The sequence below is a fragment of the Eriocheir sinensis genome, chromosome 67 (genome assembly GCF_024679095.1).
Source record: "Eriocheir sinensis breed Jianghai 21 chromosome 67, ASM2467909v1, whole genome shotgun sequence".
Taxonomy (NCBI): Eukaryota; Metazoa; Arthropoda; class Malacostraca; order Decapoda; family Varunidae; genus Eriocheir; species Eriocheir sinensis.
Genome location: NC_066575.1, coordinates 5,796,167 through 5,818,336, shown reverse-complemented (window position 1 = coordinate 5,818,336; position 22,170 = coordinate 5,796,167). Strand labels below are relative to the sequence as shown.

Sequence of the window (22,170 nt, the reverse complement as noted above, 5' to 3'; positions counted from 1 at the left end):
TGGAGTGGTGTACGTTTTACGATCTGCCTGGGTAAAACAAGTATGAGACATTTTAAACATTTTGTCTCCCAAGCAGTAGGCTACACGCATTTGACAAGACTTTCAAAGGAGTTCTGGGCATTTCCATGAGTAGTTTTATGACCCTGGTAGTAGTTTGATCCTTTTTCTGTATGATTATGAACCTTAAAAAAACTTATTAGAATCCGAATGATCTTCTTTTTGGCCTTTGGAATTAGTTGATGTGGGAGAAAGAAGAGTCTGAAAATACTGACCTATATATATGTCCTAATTAAGCTTGGGACTTTGGGAGGCCAGAGAGTGATGGTCATGTGAGGTGAGCCAGGGATGAGAGGGCTTGGCAGTTCAATATATGTCAAAAGCAGAAAGCAGAAAAAAATCTTACGGTCAAATCATTAAAAAAAAGTTTGTATTTGGTTCTGGGCCTCGGTAATACCCTCAAATATTAGCCAAGTGAGGTGACCCAGGGCAAAGAGGGCTTGGCAGTTCATTATATGTCAAAAGCAGTAAGTAGAAAAAATCTTAAGGTCAAATCATTAAAAAAAAGTATGTATTTAGTCCTGGGCCTCGGTAATGCCCTCAAATATCAGCCTCAAGTTTAGCCAAGTGAGGTGACCCAGGGCAAAGAGGGCTTGACAGTTTAATATATGTCAAAAGCAGTAAGCAGAATTTTTTTTTAGGTCAAATCATTAAAAAAAGTATGTATTTGGTCCTGGGCTTTGGTAATGCCCTCAAATATCAGCCTCAAGTTTAGCCAAGTGAGGTGACCCAGGGCAAAGAGGGCTTGACAGTTTAATATATGTCAAAAGCAGTAAGCAGAAAAAATCTTAAGGTCAAATCATTAAAAAAAAGGTAATGCCCTCAAATATCAGCCTCAAGTTTAGCTCAGTTCACCCTTTGACCCAAGCACCGTTTCCAAATTGTCGTAATCAGAGCGGCGTATTTACCGGTTTCTGGCCCATAACTGTTGCCAAGAAGCACCAATAATTAACCATTTAAACAATAGCCATATACATAGGCAGTTATTTGGGTGATGAAAGCAGTTTTGGGGTCGGAAATCGGCAAACATAAGAGGCTGAGTACGACAATCTGGCAACGTTGTCACTGAGGGGGAGAACTTGTGCGGCCAGATTGTCGTACTCAGCCTCTAATGTTTCCCAATTTCCGACCCCAAAACTGCCTCCTCGACCCCAATAACTGCCTTCATATATAGTTATCGTTAAAGTAATAAATCCCTGATGTTTCTTGGCAATAGTTAGGCGTCAAAAACCGGTAAATACGAGGCTGTGAGTACGATAACCTGGCAACATCCCTCCCCCCCTCAGTTTCGTCCCTGTCAGCTGTGGTGGATGTGTGGAGCCGTGGCCGTGGTCTTTGAATGCCCGTATCTCCCTTATTTTAGCGACCTGTCTCCACTAGCACTGTGCAAAGCCGCCCTCAGAGTCTCCAGGAAGTAAGTTACCAGCAGGAGGACGTGGAGGGCAAGGGAGAGGGACAGAAAAGACATAAACCTAATGGGTCTTGAAAGTTTTTGAAGGTGGTGGTGAGAATTTTTCCTCAGATTTGGGTTTTATTTCCCCCCTGGACGTTATTTTATATTATTTTCCTCCTCTATGTTGTCAGAAAAGTCCTCCTTGTGCTTAGCTTGGTGATATGGTAACCCTCACCTCTAATTAAGCACTTCAGGTAACATTGAATTAATACATAGTTAGGAATTTTTTGCCTTTATTTTACATTTTACGTGGTCAGAAAAGTGGTTTGGGTGTTTAAGTGGGTGAGGAAAGACATTTAAGTGGTTAGTGTATGTCCCTGCCTCTGTGTTAGCCTGTAAGTTAAGTAAGTAATGATATTTGGTTAGTTTTTGTTAGTTTTTATCATTTAAGTGGTTTGGGTGTTTCAGTGGGTGAGGAAAGACATTTAAGTGGTTAGTGTATGTCCCTGCCTCTGTGTTAGCCTGTAAGTTAAGTAAGTAATGATATTTGGTTATTTTTTTCTTTTAGTTTTTATCATTTAAGTGGTCAGAAAAGTGGTTTGAGCATTTCAGTGGGTGAGGGAAGACATTTAAGTGGTTAGTGTATGTCCCTGCCTCTGTGTTAGCCTGTAAGTAATGAGTTTGGTTATTTTATTATTATTTTTTTTTTTTTAGTTTTTATCATTTAAGTGGTCAGAAAAGTGGTTTGAGTATTTCAGTGGGTGAGATAAGATAGTTAAGTGGTTATTTTGTGCTCCTGCCTCTGTGTTAGCTTGCAGGAAAAATATATGGAAGGTAGTGCATTATGGCAATAGGACCAGGATAGTTTTTGTTCATTTTTATCATTAATGTGGTCTAAAAAGTGTTCTCGGTTTCATGAATTTGTGAAGCAAGACAATAAGGGGTTAGTTTGTGCCCATGCCTATGTGTTAGTCTTGAGGTAACACAGACAGGCAGTAGTGCATCGTGGTGTTAGGATTAGGATAAGAGTTTTTACTATTAACATCAGAAAGGTGTTCTTGCTTCACTAGTAATGCAAAAAACTTGAGTGGTATCTATTTACGCATACTTCCCTGTCAGGCTTGAGGCAACACAGCTGGACAGCGGAGGGGCATTTTACTGAGCAGTGTGCAGTCTAGCCATCACCATTTTAACCCCTTCAACACGAGAACGCGTATACTGCGTCCTTGCGTGCCCCGTACCATATCCGAGGACGCGCATCCTGCATCCTGGCGCACTTGACCCAATATACAAGTTATTTTATCTCTTTATTTATACTTACATCTCAACATTATCAATTAATTTATGCTTCTCTATGTGCACCATTTAATTCTGCATGTTTTCATATATTATACATGATGATTGTGTTGAGTTTATGGCTGAAAACTTGTTATATTCAATAGCGGCATTTGAAATTTGGCGTGCACGGTGATCTCAGATACGGCGCAGGGAGCTGTTTTGGCCCGGCCGTAGTGAAGGGGTTAATGCGATGGGTTACTATCTATTTAGTTAAGGTGGTTAGGTGAAATTATGTAAGTTTATGAATAGTTCACAATTATAAGCTATTTTTTACAGATTTTGCCAACTCGCTTGGTTAATCTGTACGATTACGCCTTTCCTCTTACCTTAAAAAAATAGCTTCTGCGCTGTTTAGGGTACTTATTAAACTTTGCATATATTAAAGTTTGAGGGGGCCAGCCGGGCGAAAAACGAAGAAAATCGGTCAAAAATGCCCACGTAATTCATGGATGGGGTAAGTCGATTGATCCTGCCAGGAGGGACTTGAGATGGACAGGGTAGCTGTGTGGGAACTTGCTTGGGGGGACCGTTGGGAGTGGAGGGAGCGAGTGAGTGAAGCGACGCTACCTCAGGTGTATGCTCCCTGTTAGTTAGTTAGTTGGGTATTATCTTTGTGCATTTTGCTCCTCATCGCTTACTGTAGCTGCATACTAAAAATAAATAAATAAATAAATGTAGTGTCATATCGTTTTTTACTTTAAGCCAATTCAGTCCATCACAAAAACATCTTTGTCTCCTAAGAACAACAAGGTAAAGCAGAGGTGTTCTTCTTTCAGAGTGTCGTGACAGCTTTTGAATGGTGCAAAGTGTAATGCCAAGTATTACGGGGCCTTTCGTGCTGGGCGGAGGCAGCAGCAGCACAGGCGACCGAGATGGAGTGGACGGCGGGGGCTCACGGGGCGGCGGCAGGGGTAGTGGAGGTCACCGGCCTATGTCCAATGAGGAGTGTGGCATCCGGGAGGTTTGGGCACACAACATGGAAGAAGAGTTTCACCACATCCGTCGCATCGTACACCAGTATCCCTACGTGGCCATGGTGGGTAGCTCTATCGTTACTTACAACTGGTGCATTTTTTTTTCTTTTCATTAAATGTAGTTTTTATAGAATATTAATGATGTGTTAGTTATTTTGTATTAATTTTTATTTATTTGTTTACTTTTCAGTATTCCGTGCTTAGGGAAAAATATTTTCATCATTAAATCTGTGTGTACCATAGATACATACATTACAATAGAATTTTTCATCATACCTGTCAGAAGTGTGTTGATTTGTTTTGCATGTTCAGACTTTCTTTTCCATAAATCGTTTTCATATTCTCCAACAACATGAGGAGATGCTTCACCCATTCAAAGCACATCACAGGATTTGAAGCTTCAAAATGTGTTAGCTACAATGTGAGAGAACAGAAGGGTTTCCTGCTATGTGTCTTGCCTCATTGCCTTCTTAATCATCACTAAAATAACTATGGTAGCTTCAAATGTCTACCCTCAAGATGGAATGTTAGGAAAGCTTGGAGGAGCCTGCATCTGATGCCTGTATGAGTAGACAGACAACGTTATTTTACTCTGCAGGACACCGAGTTCCCCGGTGTGGTGGCGAGGCCCATTGGAGAGTTCAGAAGCAATGCAGACTACCAATACCAGCTGCTGCGATGCAATGTTGACCTCCTCAAGATCATCCAGCTGGGTCTCACCTTCCTTGATGAACAGGGCAAGACACCACCAGGCTTTAGCACCTGGCAATTCAATTTCAAATTCAATCTTACGTAAGTTATGCTGTTTTTACGTTCTTGAGAATGTTGAAATGAGAAAATACCATTTTATGCACACAGCTAACATGTGTGGTTTATCTTGAGGGAAGCAGTGGTATATGATAAATGGTTGCTGTAGATACCTTCTCCAAAACAAATTGAATGCATAGGTTTTTATTGATGGCAGAGAGGACATGTATGCCCAGGACAGCATAGACCTTCTCCAGAACTCCGGCCTACAGTTTAAGAAGCATGAGGAGGACGGTATTGAACCCGTTAACTTTGCTGAGCTCCTCATGACCTCCGGCATTGTGCTGTTCGACAACATAAAGATGCTCTCCTTCCACAGGTTTCTGAATTATATTTTTGTGTCTTTTCATATCTGTGGAATAGGCCTACTTAACGTTTATTTAATTGACTTTTTACATTATATAACCAAGCATTCTTGTAATTAGTACTTCATAACCTCAGTATTTGCCTCCACTGGTTTCTTGGCTTACCACATGCTCTACAAGGAGGAATGAGCTGATACAGACCATTTTCTCTCCCTTGACAGTGGGTATGACTTTGGCTACTTGTTGAAGCTTTTGACAGACCAGAACCTGCCTTCAGAAGAGAGTGATTTCTTTGAACTCCTGAGGCTTTATTTTCCTTCGATTTATGATGTTAAGGTGAGAAGGAATTGAATTGTTTCCATGTTCTTATTCTGTATATTGATGATAATTATCATCAGTGATGTTTTCAACAGAGGCAGAAGCATTATATAGCATCTTAGTCTTGTTGCACTGTGGATTTCTTATTATACTGATTTATAAAAGGGTTATGCATAAATAAAATGCACCCCCAAAAAAATAATTCAAATTTTGTTCACAGTACCTGATGAAGTCCTGCAAGAACCTGAAGGGAGGCTTGCAGGAGGTGGCAGAGCAGTTGGAGCTGGAGCGGGTGGGCCCCCAGCACCAGGCTGGCTCTGACTCCCTCCTAACTGGCGCAGCGTTCTTCAAAATGAAAGAAGTAGGTCATGTGTTTAACTTGTCTCACAAAGGGAAGAGAATAACTTTACAGTAGATAATGGAAGATATAGCAGTACCAATTTAGCTCATAATCACCAAGTTATTCGTCAGTAAATGGGAACGTTAATTGCGAAGAGAGGATGAGTCTTGTGTGCATTAGTGTTGGAACAAGGAGGGGCAGATTGAGAGGGTTTGGTCACAGGGTGATGAGGGTGTGGGAGGAAGTAGTAGGGTTGGTGGAGGTAGACTAACCTTATAGCAAAGTAGAACAAAATGACCCATAGATCCTTGGACTGAAAAAGAGTGACTCTTAAAGATTGAAGAGCAGGAAGAGCTGCCACAAGGAGAACAAGGCTGATACATGTAAGCCAGTAGGCACACGCTTCCTTAATATTACAATCTGCTAGAATATCATCAACATTTTGATGAACAAATGTGTATCAAAATTTGGTCTGGTGGTAATGGCATCTTGCCCCAGACATTAGTGAAAAGGAGTGTGATAGTGGAGGAAGTGCAGGGAGTATGACAGGCTGAATTTCCTTAAATGGGGAACATTCTTTGAATTGAATTGTTTCCTTAATTTAGGGTACTATGCTAAATTGACAGTGGCATAGCTAGGTGATATGCCGCCCGGGGCAGACTTTCAACTTGGCACTCCTCCCCCCACTTAATCCCTCGACCCTTCATTTATTGTTGGCTTAATTTAGAATTTGATATTCAGTACCACACTGTTAAAAAATTGGTGTTCAGTGCCACAGAGAAAAAAAATGAAAGGCTTTATTTGCCATCCCCTAACAAGTGCTGCCCAGGGCGGCCCACCCCCACTGGCCCCCTTTGCTACGCCACTGTAAATTGATCTTAAGTAGATACAAAGTAGATAGTCATCATATTATACTTAATATTTGGTATTTCTTAGATGTTCTTCGAGGACAAAATCGACGATGCCAAGTACTGTGGCCACCTGTATGGTCTGGGGACATCCTTTGTTGTGAATGGCAATTCATCAGCCTCGTACACAGACAATGGCCACACCTCAGACTCCACCTCCAACTCATAGTGCAGCAGGGAAGACCAGCCGAGCCCCGCCCAATCTTGTACAGACCCTCCGTGGCCCGTGGAGACTTTGCTGGCCGTGTCTGCTCCCGGTTCCCCTAAAGACTCAGCAAGGGTGTGGCACAGGGTCACCTATGTTCCTGAGCCACACTCATGTGTAAGCTGATGTCCCAGTTCTTGTGTGCCCCACCAATAATTTTATTATTTCTGTTATTTTAAAAATGGATGTAAATGCCATCCCACTTTTCTTCCTCTTTCCCTCTCTTAACTCTTGGTTGCCTTTCTATCTGCTGTCTGTATCAGTCCTAACAATATAATGCGTGAAGTTTAGGGCAAGTAAGTATGCATTACATCTGTGTTTTTATCAGGAAATAAAGCATTTTCCAAACAGCTGATTGGAATGCCAGATATGAAAGAAATCATACTATTTGCTAAGTTACTTTTAAACCATCTGTATGTGCATCATTCACATCCTGACCAGAAATCTTTCATTGTGTTCAGATAAACAGAGGGCCTCCATTATGAGAAAATTTCATATATATAGTTTTTAACAGTTCAAAATGTTCTTTGAAACAGTTTGCTATATTTACAAGAATATGGGGAGTTTTGTTCTAGAGGCAGGCACCTTGCTGTCTCCAGGAAACCTTAGATAGAGCCGTAGAGACCGACAGTCTTTGAGGTGGGTTAAGATTTAATGTTTAGTTGGAAAAAATACTAGTCGAAGGATCAGTCAGCAATTATTTTATACACAACTTGAAATTTGAAATTATATACACAGCACTATTTACCAAAATTGCTACTCATAAAGCTATGATAGTAATTATGGTAATTTTTTAGCCATTCACATTTGAGAAAAAAGTAAAAGGTAAGAAAATGTGAAATAGTGTAATCATTTTTGTTTGAGATATTTTGTCACTCCTAGTAGTATTTTCCTGCCAGCCCTTCAGCACCAGCACTCAGCAGCTAGGGAAGGGGGGGGAGGTGCAGCACTGTGAGGTGTGTCCTGGAGTAGGTGCTTGGGTGTCTACTTAGTATTACAGTATAATTCACCAAAGTAATTAAAAATGCAGTGGGGACCATATTAATCTTTAGTGCTTTTCTTATTCATTATTACTTTTATTCTAATACCAAAGACCAATCATGAACTCTGCAACCTCCATATTTTGTCAATGTGTCACTGAATGGATGTTTTCACAAAGTTGATTCTGGTAATATTAATTGAGCATTTTTTTTATTTTTAGCCATTGCGTGCACACACACACACACACACACAGGCACAGTTAGGAGTCTGAGTAATTATCTGAAAGTAACTGAAGGGCATCTGTGGGAAACTTAAATTATTTAATTTTAAAAATCTAGAACTTGCTGATTTTTTGTTTAATTTTTTTTACCCTCTTCTTCGGGCTTGGCCTTTATGTTTAGTATGAGCACCAATACCTAAAGAAGTTTGGGAAATCAAGGAAAACATGCTTGGGTTTTGATTTCAGGATTCAGAATTTTTTGTTTGGCCATAACCCTCTCAATGCTGTTCTGCACTTAAATCTGTTCAGTAATGCTGACAGCAAAATGCTTGATCTAAGAATGATACTCCCTAATGTTTCATTGGAGTCGGTCTGTTTTCTGATTATTCTGTATTTGCTTCAATATTTACTTTTTCTTTCAAAGCTTTATCCTTCACTATTCTGTGAATAGAAATTCAAGAGACAGGAAGAATGACACTGCCCACTGTTATAACTGGTGATGTGATAATGATGGTTTGATACTGTCTCTTTGAATTAGCCTGTCAGCATGCATTAGCCTCCAGCTTACAGGGAAGCAGGTAACTTGATGAAATAGGTTATTATTTGATGATTGACCTTCAACTAGGAGGATGTTACTGCCTACATTTGTTTATGTCAGCACTGTTTTCCTCTTTAATCTAACAGTTGTCAAGGCAACAGCTGCTGTACTCAAGAGCTACAAATACTTTGCTTCTCTTCTGTTTCATGCAAATGCATTATTGTCAGATAAAATGTCTGAACAATAAGGAATAGTTCAGTCACATTATGGACCCACCTTGACTTATTGAAAGATTTTATTGCATTGATTTAATGACACTGATGTTTTCCTTAGCGCAAGTCGACTCTGTTCTCGGGAGCATGACGAGGTTTCGTTACAAAGGTGTGAGTCTCCTCAGCAGTACAAGTGAAGGTATAAAGTTAGAAATATTATCAATGTATTACTTCTCAACAGCAGTAAGAGTAGAACAACACGACCACACCAGCCAGAATCACAATTATGATGGACATCAGACATGAGATGTGTCTAGTGGTACAAACATTGGTGAAAGAACCACCGGACAATAGAGAGAAATGTGACGCATCTCTGCTCCAACTCTGATGTTTGGAATAATCATGATGCTGCCTGCTCGTGTCCATGAGGATTCAGTTGACAAGTAGCTTACTGCCTTGACCGACTGTAAAATGTGTTTTGTAAACTAGATGCAGCTGTAGGGGAAGTGTCTCCTTGAAGCTGTAATATTTTGGATGAACTGACATTTCTACTTCATATATAACCAACCTATTGCTAATTTGAATTGGCAGTGTACAAATGAGCTTTGGATTATAAGCATACATAAGAACTTTCTGGTTGAATGTGATTATTCATCCAGACCAGAACATAGATGCTTGAAAGTAATATAATATAATGGTGGACTACAGAATACAGTGAAGAGATGTGAATGTTGTGTGCAATAAGTGACATTGACTTTTATGGAACCGCACAATCTAAATGAACCTTGTATGTGGTGAATGTGGACACACTTGGAGATGTAGTTTTGTATTCTTCAGAAACTCAAGATAAGTGTGATGGTGAGAACAGAAGAAATGCATAGAAAAGTTCTTGAGTGGGAGTTTGAGAAAGGCTGTTGTGTGTCGGTCAGAAAAATTAACATGTTTGCAAGCTGCACAGATTAGACCCCATGGATGTGCCTCAAATGTGATGCAAAGACTGCAACATCACTATCTGAGGGAGACACTTTTGCTGCCCATTGTTACTGCAGTGTCTCCACAGCAATAATCTTAAGTTGATTGTAATGTATGCAACATTTAAATTTCTTACATATAAAGGTCTTAAAATTTATTAGAAAACTTTGTAAGGGTAAATACTCTTGTGACTTTGTTTCATATGTTATATTTTAAATTTTGACAAAAGTTTAGGTTTACGTAAACAAATATGAATGAGCAGTTGATTAGAATTAAACATTGATTTAGTGTAGGCTTCTTAAAACTCATCAACCTTCATGCCAGATATGCAAGTGACTAATTATCACTAACTAACTTTGGTCATCAAAAGATATACTAAAAAGACTAAATTAGCTTAGCATTTTACACTAAAAGTGGCCCGGCCATTAATGTGCCTGATGGCCAGACTTGGAGGCCTTGGACACCTAACAGCTGCTTTACTCATCATGAAGTTTCACTTGCAGGTAACCCAGCATGTCCAGTTTTCATTGTCTTGAAAGATAATTCAATACGATTATTTGATCATGTAATCACAAGGGTTGGATGTACCAAATGAAGGCTGTGATAGCACTTTCCCCTTGTTGGTGTAACTAGTAATTTTTGTGATTTGGTGACATGTTACAATCATGCTTGTTGCAGACCAAAAGTTCACCCGAGTCATCAGCGAGGTGTCAGTCTGCTGACGTGTGTGTGAAGCACTGCGCTGCCCAGGCCTGGAGGTGAGGTAGTGTCAAAATCAACATGGTTGATATTGACGCAAAGCCTTATATCTTTGAAGTGGTATGCTGATATTTGGTGCTCCTTCTTTACTTGACATTTACATTCTGTTGTCATTTGTGACTAAAATGTATATATCTTATGTGGATTCCTAATTTAAGACTTCTTTGAGGATTTTTCAATCACAATCTGCATAGAAAATAAGTCAAATGGTACGCACAAAAAAAACATTAAGTAAGGATATGTTGCATTTATGATATTAAAATTTTGCAATGATGTATTAGGTTTTAGATGTTCAGGAAGAGCAAGAATGCAAGATGACATTTCATATTTTTAGTACAAAAGAAAATAAGAAAAAATAAACGGGTACAGTTGTATATGATGAATTTCAAGACGAGTGATTGTTACCACAATGGCAGAAACCTTGTTACAGACTTCATATCGTACCCAAAATGCAAGGCACCATTCCCAACATTTCCTTTCATGACTGTACTTTAAAATTAAGAATCATAAGCCGTATGTATTTAATGTCTTACCTTGAGGGTTGCAAGGGTGGAGCACACACACTGTCTTGGTGTGGTTGGCCACAGCTGTCTAGTCAAGTTTTAGGTTCAAGACAGACTGCAGGTGTCTATGGATTGAAATGTTTTACTCCTTTTAGTACATCTTTTGTTATATTTTTAAACCATTCCATTTTACTTTGTAGTTGTAATATCTGATCTGGTGTACTGTTAACAAGAAAAATGTGTTTTCATATATAAATTAAGAGTCTGCATCATATCACCTCCACTAAATTGATGTTATTATTTTATTGATCTTTGGTGTACATAATTTTAAATATTTTAGCAGCTTGCAAACCTGGTAATTACTAAGTAACAGCAATGGAAAGAATAGATCTTGTTTTGTAACAAAGATATAATTTGTTTCAATTTCCTAGCAATAGTACAGAACAGCTGAAGGGAAGACAACCGTCTTGTACATTTGAAACAAACTCAGCACCAATTATTACTGTGTGTATATATATATATATATATATATATATATATATATATATATATATATATATATATATATATATATATATATATATATATATATATATATATATATATATATATATATATATATTGAGGGTAAGCCTCCACAGCAGAACAGGGAATGCATCTAGTGCTGTGGTGAGGTAGATTGCTTGCCATCTCTTGCTTTCAGCTGCAGCCACAAGATAGTTCCAGCAAAAAGAAGGCAGAGTGCTTAATTAGTCCTTCCTGCTGGTATACAGCCTCTTCCTTGTCAAGACCTGCAGAATGCCTCCTCATGGCAGCCTTGCTAACTGGGACTGCAAATCTCTGGAGGGTCTTGGAGCAGGTTGGAGCCCCAGAGGTGTTGTGTGCATGGCCCACTGACATGTGGACATGCCCTTCCACTTCACCAATCCAACCCGGGTGGGTGGGACTTGCAGCCATGACAGGTAGTCCACTTAGGAGAGGAACAACTCTGGCTACAAACCCAGGCAGGTGGGGCTCATTAGCTAATCATAAGGCAATCCACCTTAGCCCTCAGTCAAAAACTGGAGTTGCCTGCCAGGAGAGGCAACCTGAGGCAGAAAAAGTCCCACTCCAAACCAAGATGAACAATGACCCTTTCAACCCCATAAGGGAGAATAATGTTAAATGAAGTATATACTTGTGTGTGTGTGTGTGTGTGTGTGTGTGTATATATATATATATATATATATATATATATATATATATATATATATATATATATATATATATATATATATATATATATATATATATATATATATATATATATATATATATATATATATATATATATATATATATATATATATATATATATATATATATGCATGGACAACTGAATTCTACAAGACACTCCCTAGTACTAAGTTTTAATATTTACAGAACACACAGCCTGCTGCAACAAGGAACTTCTGCAGTGAGCATACTGAAAATATATGACTAGCCCTCAGAAAATAAGCAATCACTTATTGCCTTCCACTTGATGAAGAAAAGTGTGAAGTGCTGAAACCTGGAGATCAGCATCTTCTTCCTCAAACAAGGTCAGTTGTACCCTCAGCAGACAATGATATATAAAAATAAAGAACTTTGCATTTCCTATTGTAAACAAAAACAAAAAAATCTATATAACTAAATATAAATTGTTAAGTAATATAACTTCAGCTATACTGTCCATTTTTATCCAAACATACATAATTTTTTACACATGTTGGATTACCCATTTTAGATCATAAACTTTATGACTTATAACTATTTTAAGGCCATATTCTATCACAACGTTACCAGACTGCATTATTCCTACAAGAACCTTTGAAACATACGTAGAACTAAATATCAAGAGTAACCATGTTGTGCGGGGCAGAGAGATTGAAGAGCCTGGCGAAGAAGCTGGGCCGGGAGTACCAGACCACAGTGGCGAGGGCTGTAGTAGTAGCCAGGGAGGCCAAGAGGCGCCGCTGCCAGACACGCCCACTGTCTGCCCGCTCCACGATCAGGTCTGCTGGGGTGTGCTCAGCATCCCCAGATATCTACAACATATTGATTAATTTAGCCCATTAGCACCACCTTATTAATCAGTTAAATAATTTGAGTTTCAAAACAAAATTAAGAAGAGAAAATCACCTTGTCCAAATGGCATTTTAGGAATTTGACCTCCTCACTGAAGCCTCTGAGGTGCTTGAGGGCATCCCCACACTGGGAGGCAAGACTGGCCACTGTGTGAGTCTCCTGGCCCAGCTGCAGGACCTTTGGGTTGGCTTGCAGCTGGTCCCTCAAGTAGCCCACGGTGGCATGCATGTAGCGGATGTGCTTGTCGATGTTGGTCATGATGGCTGCACACTCTGGGAGCCTTGTGATGAGCAAGTGTTAGCTCTTCATTCATGTACAAGAGTCAGGAAGTTTTGCAACACTTCTAAAATAATTAACTTTTACTGAATAACAAACAAACAAAAAAAGGCAAGTCTCGAAATGCAATGCAAACCCTGAAATTGGAAATTTATAATAATAAACCCTACATTTCTATACCATTTAGAAAAAATATTCATTGCTACTCACGTCATTTGTGTGTTTAATGCCACATTAGGAAGGCTTGAAGTCTCCCACTCTTTCTTGTTTATTTCCTTTATAGCCTGAAGAATGCTCTTGCGCACTCCAACTGCTGTTATGTTCATGTTCTCAAGGTCTTTTTCTGTCAGCCGAAGAAAGACTTCAAAGGTCACCTGGTATCAAGAAAATTTATGTTAAAGGATGAACAGAATTAAATCTTCAGAGTCAAATCTATTACTTGAAATAAAAGAACAATCATCATTAACCCGGTAGCAGCGACGGGCCAAATTTGTGGCTTTACTGTGTAGCAGCGACGGGCCTAATTTATGCCATGATATAAACCCCCCCAAAAAGATGATACATAATCTGATCACAAATGCTTTGATATATATTATGAAATGGTTTGTGTGAGGGATGATTTTTTTCTCATTTTTCTCACTTAGAGGGACCATTAAGAAACATGATCCCCGCTGCTACCGGGTTAAGTCATCGCTGATATGCGTAGTCTGCATGTAAGTATTTGTTCATTTACTCAATGGAAGACACTAAATTTTAATGGAGAAGGTGGGATTCACAATGATGAACTCAGGCATACCTGGCTAGGAATATCTCCCCAATAAACCCATGTTATAGCGCTATTAGTATGCAATCACTTTATGAAAAAATTTTGAGGAACCTAACCCAATCATAGAGTGGAGGATGCCTGTATAGAGGGGAAGGAAAGAGCTAACTCTGATGGTACAAGTCTTGATTACAATATTAATCTGTTCAGATCATTCAATACGGTCAGCAGGTTCTGAATAATTTCATGTGTGATATTCAGATGCACAAAAGGTGTACAAAATAAAATTTCAAACATATGACAATTCAAGAGTAACTACTGCACCCTACACTGCACATCATTCTTCATGCACAGGTATACCAGCCAGTGAGCTACCTGATGTTGTCTGAAGACAGGGATCATGTCAGGAAGATTGAGACCTGTCAACACCATCTCTAGCTCCCCAAAAGTCTCTGCCATCTTGCTCAACGCTGATGGTGGAGGTGCAGCGGAGGTGGCGGCAGCTTCTCCAACACTACTCAAGATACTGGTGTCAACACTCCCATTCAGCCACTGGGCAGAGAAGCGTTCCAGGATGTCTGCAACCTGGGTAAGGAAAGCTTCACCTCAGCCTCACCTTTCAGTTCATATAATATGCTTTACAAACAATTTTTTAATCATTTTTTAGTCTACATAATTTTCTCAAAACATTGTTAAGACATTTTTATTCATATTAACTGCACTGCACCATCATTATCTTAAAAATACATTCACATGCAAACTCAATTTGTATCATTATATGTATGGTCACAGGATAAAAACTGACACTACACGAAAAATTATATAAACAATGGCAGACTTCAATAAAATAATGATTATGATGATATCAATGCCCTCTGTACTCCAAGTTTAGCTTTATTAATTTTCTTTGTATGTCAATCTTATGTCAATTGCCATTTTTGACAATTTGTTATCTTTTGCAGTTTATCTGTTTTTAGGTATAGGAAGCAGAACACTGCCAAATTATTCAGCTTTGAGCAAATTACAGAAACTTTCAACTCAATCATGATGTGTGACGTCAGTTATAAATATTTTCTTGTTTTTTGGTGTGATCCTCAATACATTTAAAACAAAAAAAATGGATGAGGATGAAGATGATAATAATGACCAGGTAATGGCTACTCAACTCAGTCCTTACCTGAGGGAATCCTGCAGCAAGGGCAATGTCAGCTGGGCGCTGTCCATGGCTATTCATCCTGGTAGGGTCGGCGGAGTGCTGCAGCAGCAACCTGACCACACGCCCATGTCCCCTTGTAGCTGCCCAGCTTAATGCACTCCACCTACAGCAGAGGTGCAGGATGAATGGGAAAGGCACAAGAGAAGATGCAAGGAAGATTAAGGAATGATGAGGGAGGGAAAGAAGGATGAATAGATAGATGAATACATAAATCTTTCCACATACATTGCAAGATCATGTTTACCCTCTGTTGTCTTGTTTGTTGACATCAACTTTTGCATCAATAAGTCGCTGGACAAGGGAAACGCGTCCCTCCTTGCTGGCGAACATGAGTGGCGTCATGCGGTGCCGCTCAGCAATGTCTGGCTTGGCCCCATAGCTCAGCAACAGATTCACACACTCAAGAAGATCAGACTCAGACTCCCTGCTGGACGCACAGGCGGCCATCAGGGGTGTGAAGAGCTCTGGAAGGCACAGGACAAAACATCCTATAATGTCTTGGTGATGCACGGCTAAGCTTAATCCACAGAAGAACAAATATTACTTCATATAACACAGATAACTATGAAATGAATTCTCACAAGTAATAATATTAATGTGGTTTCCATTCTTTCCACTGACTTATGTTTCATGTAAATGGCCTTTCTCCACACCTACAAAGTGATATCCAAGAAAGATTAATAAAATAACAGAACTATAGAAGAAAAAAAAAGAAAAAGAAAAAAAAAAAAACAGTACATGTATTCTTGTTTCTTTCATGCTTCAAGAGAATGAAAGTTTTAAGGAGTTTTCAGTCTTCCACCAAATATATATATATATATATATATATATATATATATATATATATATATATATATATATATATATATATATATATATATATATATATATATATATATATATATATATATAGAGAGAGACAGAGAGAGAGAGAGAGAGACAGAGAGAGAGAGAGAGAGAGAGAGAGAGAGATTCTCTCTCTCAACAGGTGGCTGCAAGATGGTGCCAGGACTTTTTATAGAGCTGAAGTAAACATTCCTTACTCACCACCCTAACTTATCTCTGAGACTTTTATTCATCATTATTTGTAAGTCTACAGTCGTTAAGAGATATGAACACTTGAATTGCTGGCACATGATAATAATACTGCAGCTTATAAGAACAACAAACTGTCTGATGATGTAATCCATTCCTGCCTTATGTCATTGCTATCTTCAGATGCACACCAAGGTGCCTGATTTTATTCCCCTAGTCCTTTTAACACCACTATTTGATTCTGAACATTTCCTGTTACCTGATGGCAGTTTTATTTGTAATTCCTACTCAATCTAAGATCACTAGCTATAATGGTGACTTGAGAGCCAAATATTTGATCAGGGATGGCAAGGCCTGACTTTCAAGTTGATGAGGTGATGCAGTCTCCAGCAAAGTTCATCATTAGCTGTAACTTGTCACTATATATAATAATGACATGTGCCTCATATTCACAAGTAAAAACCTTTAGAAAAGTACATATCACTTCCAAATGCTATAATGTTAAAACCTTATGATGCATCTTTTCCTAACTTATACCACAGAGCATTTTCATCATACCCATTTTTAACTATTCATTTATTATGTTTATTGATTTTTACTATTTTATTTTTAGTTATTAATTAATATTTATTTATTTGACTATGGATGGGTTGAGGTGTAGTGTGCTGGCATGGGCATACATTTGTTTACGGTGGTCCCTATCAAGGCCCTTGTTATACCTTGGCACTGCTCATAGTCAAGAATTGAAGTTGAAAGGAAACACAAAGGTGATTTTAGGTAATTTAGCATGTCAGTATTTTAGTTATCTGTTTCTAGGAACAGAGTGGAGAAGTTACAACAGAAGTGAGGCAGTGTCAGCTCACCCTTGTGCATGTTTGCATTAGCTCCCTGCTGGAGGACATAATCCACCACCTGAGGCCGACCTGAAGAGCTGGCGAACAGGAGGCATGTCCAGCCTCCCTTCAACACTTGGTCCACTGCCACACCTGTGAGTACAAACAAGAAGTTTTTGTAATATACATGCTAGTAAAATTATAATTATTCAGTGATATTTCAACATACCAAGTCAGTTTCACTGACTAATATTGCATCCAGCTACATGTATGTATTCTGATGACTTCACTTACCTTGTTTAAGCAGTGCCTTCACCACAGGAAGGTTGCCGTGCATTGCTGCCATACGTAACTCATCCAAGGGAAGTGAATGCCCCTCATGCATGCGGATCTCCCTTCTGGAGCCACTCCTGTGTGGCCCTGGGCTGCGGCTTTTGGTGGACCCACAGGAGGGGGCTGGGCTGGGAGCTGTGCATGAGGGGAAGGCTGTCAACACTCATGGAGACATTTGACAATGAGAAAATTAGACTATGGAGCCATATGCAGAATACATAGAACTATACCTGTCTGAAAATAATAGGTATGCATGAGATATTTTTGTAATTAAGACTACGTACTTCGAACTGAAACACTTCAGTTAACTTTTACTCAATACCTATGTTTTCTATGGATGACTTTCCATTATGTAACATAGCTGAAAAATGTTAAACTTCAAAACTGCGCCTGGCAATCATTTAAAAATGACGTTTAATTAGTTTCACCTTTCAAATAGCCATTGTGGTGGTCAGCAGGCAAGGAAAGAGAGTGACCATTGACAGTAGGCTCAGAACTCCACAGGCTTTCCCCATCCACTGCTTCTTGGTTCCTTTCATTTGCTGCATCAGAGCCCATAGAACTTACACTCTGGACATGAAAAAAATGTTCAATGAATTAAAATTGCCCTCATAACAGAGCCTCCTGGAAGCAGAGAGGCACCAGCACCACCACAGTCTAGAGAGATATTTTGCCAGCAACATGTTCTGTGGGGGTTAAGACATTATGATTAGTATCCAGCTTTATTATCAAACACCTTAATGCAGCATGATTATACAACAGGGTCCAAAACTTCATTCTGTAACAGCAACTCTTAGGATGTATAGATGAAATAACTTTGATATAGTATTTTCTCACATGATACAAATTGGTGCTTATGAGCTTGTGATTCTAAGTCTCAATTATTTTCAACATAAACAATTTCTCATATGCAATAACCACCTTTTCCAGTGTAAAAAAAAAAAAAAAAAGCTATATTAAAATACTAGAGGACAGCATACTGCTGGAGAACTGGGTGAATGAGCTACCATGAAGTTATATCAGAATGTATCTTAAGCATGTCATATGTAGCTAAGTCTTGTAGTTTTAGTGCTGCATCAAATACTTACCAAGGTCATTGAGTCATAACTTGAAGTAAGACTTTCTATTGTTTCACATTCCATGATTGTGGTGTAGCTCCACACAGTGTGAAAGAACAGTGTGGTATTTTGTCACAGCAAAATCAAAACAATGCCAAGAGCCAAAAAAATCCAAACTCACAAAATTTTAGTCTTATCAGAATTATGTAACACTTTTCTGTACAATACTGCAGTATGCACATTCATTCACAGGTATTTGTGGTATATCACTAGTTTTCCATTGCCATAACAATGATTTCACTCAGCACACTGCCGTGGTTGAGTAGCAGCCATTTTCTGAGTGTCTCTAAATATAGGAGACTCTTCACTGCCTCTACCAGCAGCAAGTTCCAACTGGCCCAGCTCAGAGGAGGGGAAGCTGGCACACCATACATGCAGGGAGGCATGACAGTCTGACAGGTGACCGAGAAGACTGATGATGGGGAACTATTTATAACAATATAACCAGTTGCATTGGCTTGACATGTGATGAACCTTATATTCTCTGGCAATGCAGACAGAAAAATCTTGCATACTGTCTGATGAGTTAATTGCTGAGGTTATGGACACTAAAACAATAGAGTGAAAGCCTGCAAGCTTTCCTAAAAGTTTCTGAAGAAATGAGGATGCTTGGTAGTTGAAACTAAATACCAAAGCTCTAATACCAAGTATGCAAGATTTTTTATGTGTACTGAATTTTTGGAATAGGCTTATTGCATAAACTCACATAGTGAAAAAATTACTAGACCCTGGTAGGCAAGTCATATCAGCAAACTTAGTCAGAGGGATCATGCATCTGCATTTAGTTTTGCAATGTATGCCACACCATTGGCCTTAGTCCATTAACTCCAGGCAGTCTGGCAATGCAATGATCTGTCAGGTCCCATTAACTTATGACAGTTTATTTTTTCTGCGTGTGTGTGTGTGTGTGTGTGTGTGTCCATCATAGCTCACCTGCATAAATGGAGCTCCATTGAAGAACTCTGAGCTCCCATCATCACCATTTTTCCTGTGAGTAAAAATATTGCCAAGAAAAGTCAACAAATCTTTTTTAAGTAGGTATATGTCTGTTCCATGCTAGTTATATCGAGACTAAAACTTTGATTTTTAGTTGTCACCATCTCACCTGAAGAATTGGTGCCCATCAATGATACCTTTTCTAGATATTATTTGGGAAACCTAAGCGTGTAACAACAGTTATTACAAACGTTTTCATGCAATTATTAGCTCATTATTAGCCTTGTATTCATATCTGCAAAAAGCACCAAAAGTAGTACATGCAAAATCTCAAGATGATTTATATGAAATACACAGAGGACACATACTTATCCCTTGCCTATTGGGTGGCTGGAAATGACTCTGAGATGTGGGGTTTATAAATTTTGAAGTGCCAGCTGGGTGACAGTTTTGTTATTCCTTAATTATCCGATTATTTATTTCTCAGAACCAACAGCTATCTACTATGATCAATCTAGGTATGTGCTATTGATTCTCTTATGTATTAGATCAATTTGAGGAAGTTGACAATGTAAATATATAAGCAATACATTTCCCAAAATTGTAAATAATCATCAACCCTGGATTTTATTCATTCAGATTTATCGAAGGTGTTAATGTGAAGAAATGTCAGAAATGCAAAAATAACGAAATTTTCAGCAAGAACACAGAGAGAGAGAGAGAGAGAGAGAGAGAGAGAGAGAGAGAGAGAGAGAGAGAGAGAGAGTAAAGATGAAAAGGAAAAGAAGATAGAGAAGATTGAATAGAGAAAGAGAGCAAAAGAAGAGAAGAGGAGAGATAAAGAGGAAAAGGAGAGAAAGAGAAAACGAGAGAGAGAGAGAGAGAGAGAGAGAGAGAGAGAGAGAGAGAGAGAATATACCTGCATCAATAAACTATCAATCAATCATCAATCAGGTGACATCATGGAGTGACAGCCCCCCATGAAGAAGCAGTGCATGTATTACGCTAGTGAGGGCAGGCAGGAAGCGCCCCCACACAGCGAGGACCCGCGCCGCCGCGACTCACCGGCAGCCGGACGTGACGGGCGTCATGTCGATAAGGTCGTCATCGTGGTCGTGGTCGTCCCCGCCGCAGGCCCCCACCAGCTCCATCTCATCGTCACTGCTGCCCCACATCCCACCGGGCCTCTTGCCTCACCCTGGGCGGCCCGCCAGCACTCGTGTAGCGTGACGTCACACTGTTTACCCCAAGGGGAGGGTTCGGGCAGGGCACACTTCGGCCGCTGCCCAAACACCTGTGTGATTGATTGATTGATAGTTTATGATTGATTGATTGATAGTTTATTGTTGCAAGTAAACAACAAGGGAGAAGGGAGGATATCATGCCATCCCAACCCCCAGGCAGGGTAAACAACAACGGAGAAGGGTTGAGGAATAAGATCTCTGTGAATTAATGAAGGGGATAATTATTATAATATCCTCATTACTATCATTATAAGGGAGAAGGGAGGAACATGCCATCCCAACCCCCAGGCAGGGCGGAATGTGATTATACAACTAGTAATACATGTGTAGGTAGCACCATGAAACTAAAAAGATATAATGGTAGGAATGAATTAGCACAACAAGGGACCTGTGTGGCATCTGTTTTAAGCAAGGAGGTTTTAGGTCGGTATTATAAGACATTTAGCTTATCATATCAACTATTTCTAAAGGTCAAAGAGGGGATCAATCGGGTTGTACGTGTTTCTTTTGGTTCATGGTACAGAAGAATTGGGTCAAACTCTACCACCATGGTCACGAAAGCCTTGTCAAACTTGTGAGCTTTGGCGACTAAATGATTAGCAATACGGCCCTTATAATATAGTGTCGTTATGTCTGTTTTTCACTTAGTTATGGTACGCCGGTGTTTCTTTTGGGTCATGGTACAGAAGAAGGGTCAAACCACCACCTGGTCACCAAAGCCTTGTCAAACTTGTGAGCTTTGGCGACGAAATGGTTGGTAATACGGCCCTTATAATATATAGTGTCGTCATGTTTCTGTTTTTCACATTAGTTATGGTACAGACAAAGTGCGCCATGGTAGCGTAAAAATATGTCAACCCACTGAGCAGCGGACGAGAACTTAATTGGCACCTCTTTCCCACGAGGATCACAGGGTCGGACTCCTCGGGGTAGGATGATCGAGGTGCCCCCAAAATGATAACTTTAGAGGAGTGGGAGGTACAAACACCACATGGGTAGGAGAGAATCTAAGAGCCTTCCAAAGAAATTACGTTACGATGACTTTCATAGCTGAGGGGGGACGGGGCTGCAGGGGGATCGAGTTGCTGCAAGGCATTTAACGTGTGACCGCTTTTAATAGCCTGTAACACTGCAAAACTATAAAAGCCAACGCCTCATTTTCAGTTTTCAGTTCGTATGTGTATGTTGTGTTCCTGCAACAATAAACTATATCAATCAATCAATCAATGAGATGGGTGTTTGTTTCCCACTCTTTCCCCATTCTCTAGTATATGGGCGCGTTTTAGGTCGTCCTATCATATACCAACACCCAAATTCATTCACAACAATATATATTTTGTTATTAACTTCACCAACATTAGTTTTGGGTAGCGGCCTATACTGTAGTGCCCTGGCTAACAATGATACTCTGCATAATCAATAACTATATGGGTCAACTGAGAAAATATAAGTCTACTGAAAGAAAAAACTAGTAAAATCC

At 39.4% G+C, this 22,170-nt stretch overlaps 2 protein-coding genes across 4 annotated transcripts; one reads left to right on the top strand and one right to left on the bottom strand.

Annotated features, from left to right (window-relative positions):
* Positions 1–1,185: 1,185 nt before the first annotated feature.
* Positions 1,186–11,243, top strand: LOC126987987 (CCR4-NOT transcription complex subunit 7-like). Its single transcript, XM_050845706.1, has 7 exons — positions 1,186–1,471; positions 3,565–3,824; positions 4,361–4,554; positions 4,727–4,888; positions 5,096–5,210; positions 5,413–5,553; positions 6,469–11,243. Exons 2-7 carry the CDS (start codon positions 3,585–3,587, stop codon positions 6,607–6,609), a joined length of 993 nt encoding a protein of 330 aa, XP_050701663.1. The 5' UTR covers positions 1,186–1,471; positions 3,565–3,584; the 3' UTR covers positions 6,610–11,243.
* LOC126987986 (ankyrin repeat, SAM and basic leucine zipper domain-containing protein 1-like) lies at positions 10,955–20,729 on the bottom strand. Of its 3 annotated transcripts, XM_050845703.1 has the most exons (11): positions 20,512–20,729; positions 19,444–19,498; positions 17,821–17,962; positions 17,354–17,527; positions 17,090–17,212; positions 15,436–15,655; positions 15,153–15,294; positions 14,351–14,560; positions 13,423–13,586; positions 12,991–13,216; positions 10,955–12,896 (listed from the first exon to the last, which is right to left on the bottom strand). In XM_050845703.1, exons 1-11 carry the CDS (start codon positions 20,619–20,621, stop codon positions 12,696–12,698), a joined length of 1,767 nt encoding a protein of 588 aa, XP_050701660.1. In that variant the 5' UTR covers positions 20,622–20,729; the 3' UTR covers positions 10,955–12,695. The 3 variants fall into 3 exon arrangements, with proteins under 3 accessions (XP_050701660.1, XP_050701662.1, XP_050701661.1); XM_050845705.1 differs by lacking the exon at positions 19,444–19,498 and having other exon boundaries at positions 20,512–20,673; XM_050845704.1 differs by lacking the exons at positions 19,444–19,498; positions 20,512–20,729 and adding an exon at positions 18,481–18,844.
* Between the last annotated feature and the right edge of the window lie 1,441 nt (positions 20,730–22,170).